At 36.1% G+C, this 9,075-nt stretch overlaps 1 protein-coding gene across 1 annotated transcript; it reads left to right on the forward strand.

Moving 5' to 3' along the window:
- Positions 1-33: 33 nt before the first annotated feature.
- On the forward strand, positions 34-5,692 carry LOC127159503 (NACHT, LRR and PYD domains-containing protein 3-like; the record flags this gene model as incomplete). The annotated part of the gene is made up of 6 exons (XM_051102313.1): positions 34-143; positions 245-2,032; positions 2,309-2,479; positions 3,743-3,916; positions 4,315-4,484; positions 4,838-5,692. Coding segments are annotated over 6 exons (2,418 nt in total), but the record flags the coding sequence as incomplete, so codon positions are not given.
- Positions 5,693-9,075: the final 3,383 nt, after the last annotated feature.

The following is a 9,075-nucleotide window of genomic DNA, read 5'->3' on the forward strand; positions in this document are numbered from 1 at the left end:
CTCGCTCTGTAAATCTCTCTCTGTTATAGTTCAGTTCAGCAGAAGAGGTCAGAACCAGAGTCCAGCTGTGTGTCTATGAGGAGTGACTCATCTGTGAATGAGGCATTAGATTATAAGAGTGAAGATACAGAGACTGAGCCTAGGTCTAATATTTCCATAAAAGATTATTTGATTATGATGTTGAATACATAAAAGACACTGTGCTCACTAGCTTATTTAATAATGAAGTATTTTAATTTTGCAGGCATGAAGTCCTCAACACATTTAGATCAAATCTGATGAAAAAGTTTGGCCGTCTGTCTCAGGGAACAGCGACACAGGGAAACCCAACACTCCTGAATGAGATCTACACAGAGCTTTACATCACAGAGAGTGAGAGTGGAGAGATCAGTAATGAGCATGAGGTGAGACAGATTGAGACACAATCCAAGAGAACAGCAACAGAGGACACAGTCATCAAATGCAATGACATCTTTAGACCTTTACCTGGACAAGACAAAGCCATCAGAACTGTGCTGACAAAGGGAGTCGCTGGTATTGGAAAAACAGTCTCTGTGCAGAAGTTCATCCTGGACTGGGCTGAAGGGAAAGAGAATCAGGACGTCCAGCTCATATTTCCACTTCCTTTCAGAGAAATCAACTTGATGAAGGACAAAACACTCAGTCTTTCAGATCTTCTTCATGTCTTTTTCCCTGAAACTGAAATATCCAGTGATAAATATAAAGTGTTGTTCATCTTTGATGGTCTGGATGAGTGTCGTCTGTCTCTGGATTTTGAGAGTGATGTGAGGTTGTATGATGTGAGTGAATCAGCCTCAGTGGACGTGCTGCTGATGAACCTCATTGTGGGGAATCTGCTTCCCTCTGCTCTCATCTGGATCACCTCCAGACCAGCAGCAGCTGATCTCGTCCCCTCTGAGTGTGTCCATCGAGTGACAGAGGTACGAGGCTTCGATGAGCCACAGAAAGAGGAATATTTCAGGAAGAGAATTAGTGATCAGAGTCTGGCCGACAGGATCATCTCACACCTGAAGTCATCAAGGAGCCTCTACATCATGTGCCACATCCCAGTGTTCTGCTGGATCTCAGCCGCTGTTCTAGAGAAGATGTTGAGTCGAGCAGAGACTGGAGAGATTCCCAAGACTCTCACTCAAATGTACATACACTTCCTGATCCTTCAGACCAACATCAAACATGAGAAGGACTATGAAAAGAAAGTAACAAATGAAGACATGATCCTCAAACTGGGGAAAGTGGCTTTTCAGCAGCTTGTTAAAGGCAATGTGATCTTCTGTGAGGAAGACCTGAGAGAGTGTGGCATTGATGTGACAGAAGCATCAGTGTACTCAGGATTGTGCACTCAGATCTTCAGAGAGGAGTTTGGCTTGTATCAGGGGAAAGTCTTCTGCTTTGTTCATCTGAGCATTCAGGAACATCTAGCAGCTCTATATGTGCACCTCTCCTGGACAAACAACAACAGAAATGTGTTTGACCAGAGTTTGTGGTCTAAAGTGAAGGACTGGTTTCAACTCAGTTCATCAAAACATGTTTCATTATCTGAGCTGCATCAGAGAGCTGTGGATGAGGCTCTACAGAGTAAAAATGGACATCTGGATCTTTTCCTGCGGTTCCTTCTGGGTTTGTCAGTGGAGTCTCATCAGATTCTCCTAAAACGAATAATGACGCTGAAAAGAAGCAGCTCTGACAGCAATGAGAAAGCAGTTAAGTACATCAAGAAGAAGATCAGGACCATTGACTCTCCAGAGAAATCCATCAATCTGTTTCACTGTCTGAATGAACTGGGTGATCGTTCACTAGTGGAGGAAATACAACAGTATCTGAAATATGGAAGAATAAAGAAAAACAAACTCTCTTCATCTCAGTGGTCAGCTGTAGTTTTTGTGTTGTTGACATCAGAAGAGGAACTGAATGAGTTTTGTCTTGATAAATTTGTTAAAGGAATGAAAAAGGTTGAAAATATGAAAGTTCTTCAGAAGCTGCTGCCTGTGATTAAAGAATCAAAATCAGTTCAGTAAGTGTTAATGAGAACAATCAGTTCACTGTTAAAACATCAAGAAAATTAAAGTTAAAAGCTCTAATCAATTTTAAAAAACACTTTAAAAACACCACTGACAAATATTCTTAAATGAGGCTCATGTTTTTGTTCTGTGACATTTTATATCTCGGTGCAATGATCCATCAAACATGTTGATTTGTGTTTTACTTTTGTACTTTTTTTTAAATAATAGATTCACTGCTAAACTGATCTGATCTGAGAGAGTGAAGAGTGTGTCCTTGTTCTCTACAGGTTGAGTGATTGTGGCGTCACAGATGAAGGTTGTGCTGTTCTGGCTTCAACTCTGAGATCAAACCCCTCACACCTGAGAGAACTGGATCTGACTGGGAATAAGATAGGAAATTCAGTGAATCTGCTCTCTGATTTACTACAAAATCCTCACTGTAAACTGGAGATACTGGGGTAAGATTATATATGACACACTGTAAAATATTTGTGAAGTGAAAAACAAATCACCCAAAAAAAGCACAATGACAAGTCAGACAAAATGTACAAATTAGGTATTGTTTGTGAATGGAATACTTACTACTGATTAGATGAGACAACGGTCAATCAAGATAGAGAGATACAAAATGTAAAACATTGTGTGACTTTGTTTCTTGTACATATGTACATAAGTGCTAAGTCTGTCTTGTTAGCAAAGGCTTGACTGTTGGCAGACAAAATTACTAAAGAAAACTAGTCAAATCAATGTGAAAGTAAGGACAGTGGGCTTCTGAGGTGACCAACCAGAGTACAAATCTGCTTTTCTTCTGTGTTTTTCCCCATTGCTTTTGTAGCTCAGAGGTGTTTATATTAAAGAAAGTATTCAAAATATGGAAATAAAGTGTCTAACATGTACTGTATTTACATGTAATATCAATTTTCTGATTACTACCAGTGTTGAAAACATTTATGCTGCTGAATATTTTTGGAGAAACCATGGGATACTACAATAAAAATGTTTGGGGTGCGAGTGTGTTTAACAGAAATGAATGCCTTTATTGATGAAATATGCTATAAAATCAATCAAGAGACCGTTAAAACATTTAAATTGTTACAAAAGATTTTATTTAAATAAATGCTGTTTTAAACTTTTTGTTGATCAAAGAATCCTGAAAAAAATATTTCCATAAAATATTAAGCAGCAAAAATTATTTTAACATTTATAATAATAAGAACCATTATTAAGAACTAAGTGTAACGGAAGCCAACGGGTAGGTGCTGTGCAGGTAAACCTCACTCCCCTGATCTCAAGAGGTGACCTAGATTGACTGACGCTAATGGCTGCAGTCTTTAGCCTCCTTGTTAGTGTGCCCACCTCCCTTGCCAGAGACCCGGGTTCGAGATCCACTCGGAGTGGTGTGCGAGTAAGACCTGGGGAGAGGGGTTACATAAGTGCTAATAGTTAAACAGCAAATCAGCATATTAGAATGATTTCTAAAGGATTATGTGACCCTAAAGACTAATGTTGAATGATGCTGAAAATTCAGCTTTACAAATGGGAATAAATTATGTTTTAAAATATATTCAAATAAAAAAATTCTATTTTAAATTATAATATATCACAATATAATTGTTTTTGCGGTAATAATACATAGAAAAAATAAAGAGTCTGATGGTCCATCACACATTGATCTGTACTTTCACTTTACTCATTTACTCATTACTCATTGTTCTCTACAGGTTGAGGGATTGTGGCATCACAGATGAAGGTTGTGCTGCTCTGACTTCAGCTCTGAGATCAAACCCCTCACACCTGAGAGAACTGGATCTGTCTGTGAATAAACTAGGTGATTTGGGTGTGAAGTGTCTCTGTGCTGGACTGGAGGATCCTCAGTGTAAACTGGAGATACTGCGGTAAGACAATCTCTCTGATAGTCTCATGTCTTTGTCCTTTAATGTACATTCTAAGACTAAACACAGTAAAAACAGTAAAAATCTCAGATTTGATTTGGAACATGTGGCTCCTGTGAAACAAATGTTCTCCTGTAAGTGTTTATTAGAGGTGTGAGTGACTGTTTCTCCAGATAGATCCATCCTTATATCACTATGAAACAATATCTCACATTCAGCTCTGTGTGTCTGTTTAGCCCTGAAGCACATGACAGTTTCAAACAGCACCTAAATCTCATTCTGTCAGTAGCAGTATGTGGCAATGCTTGTCATTATATCCCCTCTCCTACTCTGAGACCAGAGTCAATAACAAACTACAGACACTTCAACTACAATTCACATTGTGTCATTGTTCTCTACAGGTTGATCAATTGTGGTGTCACAGATGAAGGTTGTGCTGCTCTGGCTTCAGCTCTGAGATCAAACCCCTCACACCTGAGACAACTGAATCTGATTGGGAATAAACTAGGAGAATCAGGAGTGAAGTTACTGGAAGATGATCCACATTTTAAACTGGAGAGATTATACTATTGTGAGTATATTATATTATTTAAATCTTATAAAATGGCCAAAGTTTAGTAACAGATTTCATATGTGTGTAATTGGAGAATATAAGATATTACTTTAGTCTCTGTACTTTAAACTGTTTAATTTTTTTGACAATCTTTGAATATATGAATATTTTCATCTCTTCCAGCGTCTCTGTATGCAAGTGATAAAAAGAGAGTTGTTGATCATTCACTGTTATTAATCTATGATCAGTTGTTCATTCATATCACTGGCTGTAATATGAATATACTGTGTTATTTTTCTGAAATGGATCTGCTGATGTGATGTGAGAGCAGTAATGTCTCATACTCATATGTGACTGTCTGTGTGTTTTAGTCTAGGACTCTCAGTATTTAGACACCCGTCCAGTTTCCTCAGGATCAGCTGATGGTGAATACAGAGACGTCACAGTCACACAATCAACAGAGACTGAACACACAGCATCACACTGTCATGTGTGTCATCTTTCACTGTCTTGTTTTATAGGTAATTGCCCATGAATTTGAGTGCAGAATCATTTTGGATTCACTAGATATTGTCTACAATGTAGATCAAGGGTGTCAAACATATAGCCCATGGGTGATTTGAACAATAAAGTTAAATAATAATTAACACAAAATAAGTGTATTTGTGTTACGAATTGCTTCAAGACTTGGGTTAAAGATCCAAATGCAGCTTTAATAAGGGTAATCCACAATCGTAATCCAAATGCCAGGCAAATAATCCAAACAACCAAGTCCAAAACACATAGGCATACACATACATAATCAGAGTTAGTAGGGGAAATGGCAGGTGTGAAAATTTGCTAATATATTTAATTTTGAATATAAAGTGGAACAAATGTTTGGTTACTGGTACAGCATATATGTAACTCATTTTTTCTCAATGTTTAAAACAATAAAAAAAATATCTAAACGAAACAAATGAACAAATTGCTAATGATGCTATGCCTTGGGACATCTCGTGTATATGTATGTATGTATATATGTGTGTGTGTGTATATGTATATATATATGCAAACAAGCAAACAAGTGATGCTGATTGATCAAACTAAAAGCCTCCCATTCTAGTCAATATGGACATGGTGTAAATAAGAGATTTATTGTGCAATACGGACCGCCTTAATTATAAAGGGAGAATAAAATTAATTTAGCAATATAATCTTTGTTAACTTTGAATGTAAACTTTTTTTTTTTTTTTTTTTTTTTTTTTAAGAAATACATGATTTAGTTTGAGAAACTCAAGAGTCTGATAACTGAGACTGATATTGTAAATGTTTTTGCCAGCACAGTAGTGCCACATATTCTATAAAATCCTGCAAATATTTTACTGTAAAGTAAAATTAAATTTTCCACTTAAATCTTCACATTTTTGTTTTTTTTTGCTTTTCTCTCCTGCCTCTGACCACATTTACTAACTTCAGCGTTGACTCATATTTATGTCATTTTACTTATTTTTTCTCTTTTTGTTTTTATTTAGCTGACTTTCATAAAGCTCTGTTTATCTTCTAGATCAGGGGTCAGCAAACTTTTTGGCATGACATGGCATGATTCTGTCAATACCAAATCCCATCACTCCAACCAACCCCCCACTAATATTTGTAAAATTCAGAAATAAAATATTTTTAAAAAATATTTATTTTATTTTATTCTATGTTAAAGGTTTTGCTAAAGGTTAAACGATTAAAGAATATAGTGAATTTAGGTGCATTTGCAATAAAAAAGTATTTGTTCATGAAAGAAGACCAATAAAACAAATTGCCTTGCTCTATCAGTGCAGTCACAAGTAAAACATATATGTTCATATAGTTGAAAATATACAGCGATAGAGACTCGAACATGGAAGGTCACATGTAGTCATTTTTAAAGCGTTTTAAAGTGATTCTACAGCTTATTTATGTTAACATTCATTTAAATTAAATGATTTATAGTAACTGTTAAACTAAAATTGGTTGTGTGTAATGGATTAATAATCATATAAATCATATTAAATAACTCATAATAATCACTGAACCACTTTCTTTTTTTTTTTCTTTTTTTTTAGTACTAGTGACCTTTAATTTGGAGCAAGCAAAACTGGAGGACTGACTTTTCTGTGTCAGACTTGTCACTTTGCTCACATCTGATTGGTCCAATTTCAGTTTGAGATCTCTAAACCAGAACATAACCTGCCCCATGGAGTGTAAGTGGATTGTAGTGCAAGTTATTATGGCAATGAACGTGGCTAAAAGCCAATCCACTTTCATGGTATCTAAAACCCAGGATTGGTGCAAACTAAACTGAAACTTACCTGCAAGCCAGCTAATCTGGCTTTATTGGTACAGGTCCCAGGACACATAGGCTACTATAACACATGTTTTTATATCATCACTAAGTAATTTGTTGACTAGATGCTGCATAAGTGGAGAAGAAACTGCAGGAGGCTATGGTTGCCATCAAGTCTCCGAACCTCAAGCCTTTAACACAATGTGACCAAAACACTGAGCTGTATCAGGCATTGCCATTTTTGTTTGATAATAAAAACGCAAAATTTCGCTAATGTGACTGCAGCTCATACTTGCCGTGTCTGCAAGTTTTTAGTGTTTTATTTGCGTCAGGTTACATGTAAAGCATCACCACTGCAGGATGTTTTACAGCAGGCTAAAATAGCGATTATGTGTCGTACAGATGTGCTACAGCATCATGAGCCGTGAACAATGCTTTCTTTAACACCAAATACTGTGAACATTAATGTTATCAGTCATAATAACAAATCAGTGCCGTGTCCGCAAATTCGCCTCCAAATGCATAATTTCGGTGTTCTACACTGTAAAAAAAAAAAAAAAAAAAAAGTATGTTTTTCCATTATTTTAACTCATCAAACTAATTTAACCAATTTCAACTTCATTTTTAAGTTAGCATATACATATTCATTTTAAAGTCAATTTAATATAGATAGTTTATTAGGTATTAGGTTTTAGTTGTAATGACACAAATTGACCTTGACCAATTTGATTGTACTTAATTTAAGAAGTTACGTTTTGAAGTGGAAGTCAGTGTAATTTTTCCAGACTTGTGAAGAATTCCATGAGTTTACTGATAGTGTAGTGAAGCATAAATTGGATTGGACTATTAGTTATTAGTTAGTCTTTGTTTCATTCAATTCATCCCATCCTTTCTTATTAATGGGATGTTGTTTCTGTGGTTTATGTATTCGTCCTTCAATCTTATCTGCATATTTCTCACAAAATTTTCCACAGTCATTTTTACATTATCGTTATTTCATTATTTCTCTTTTTCCTAATTTAGACACTTTTGTTCCTTTTTCCTATACTGGCTAATTCTTCCTGCCTGTTTACCTCTTTTAGTCTAAGTACTTTTTTAAGGTATTTTGCTGCTAGCAAGTTTGTAGCACCCTGTATCATTTCTGTTCCATGCTTACATCCTATTTTTTGCTCTTTTGCTTCACCATCATACAATTGAATATATACAGTTCCAGTCTGTTTTATTAGCTCTATTGAAGTGGACAGTTCTGCTCCCATGTCAGTGAGGTACATAATTCCTTCTAAATCCACAAATAATTGGTCATTTTTATCGTTAACTCTGAGGTTGCAGAGCTTCTGCTTCAATAGGCCTGTCTCTTTCTATTCTGCTTCTGAAGTACGTTCCTCTTTTCTTACTTTCTGTTTCTTTTGTGTTTGCTCGATCATTTCTCCTCACTTTCTTTGGGGTAATTTTTTTCCCCTTTTCTTCTGGAGTCATTTATTCCCATTTTCCATCGGGATATAGGTATTTCCCAATTTTGGGGGCTAGGGCCACTTTGGTTACTCTGCCTGTTCTGGAACCTAGTATTATATCTTTTCCACTTCCCTGTTTTTGATTTAAATTTAATGTGGCCACCTCTTTTAAAAACTTGTTCTGAGTGTTTTTTACTGAGTGTTTCTGTTTTATTTTTTACAAGCTGTGTAATAAGATCATACTCTTCTAATCTGTTTTCAGTTTCCTTTTTGCTGGCATTGTTTAATATTGTGGCTAATGTATGTCCTTCAGGTATATTTGTACCTACTTCACGCAGCAACCTTTATCTTTGTGAAGAATTTCATCATTATTGAAAAGCACATGCTGAATATTGGTACACCACCTTTTTGGGCTTCAACTAAGTCATTTTTGTCCACTATTTAGATTAATCCTCTGTTCTGGTTAATTTTTGTGCCCTGTCTAAACAACATGGCCTGTGCAAGTGTGAACTAAGCGGGATACTGAAGTCTTACAGCATCGCTGCTTTCATAATGCAGGTTCCGTAAAGACTGTGTAACGGGTTTCCATTAAGCTGCTGCCGTTGATAACAAGAGTGAGCAAGTTTTAGAACCTGTACAAACAGTCTTTGCAAGCAGAAAAGATGTAAACAAATGTCTCTTTTTTTGTGCTCAAAACAACTAGTGAGTGTTCAGGGTTCACAAATATTTACAATCAAAGTCCATACCTTGAAGACAGCATACGATCATACACTCTTAAAAATAAAGGTGCTTTAAAAGGTTCTTCACAGCGATGCCACAGAAGAACCAATTTTGGTTCCACAAAAAAACATTCAGTCAA

This window comes from Labeo rohita, unplaced genomic scaffold, assembly GCF_022985175.1.
Source record: "Labeo rohita strain BAU-BD-2019 unplaced genomic scaffold, IGBB_LRoh.1.0 scaffold_2213, whole genome shotgun sequence".
Classification (NCBI taxonomy): domain Eukaryota; kingdom Metazoa; phylum Chordata; class Actinopteri; order Cypriniformes; family Cyprinidae; genus Labeo; species Labeo rohita.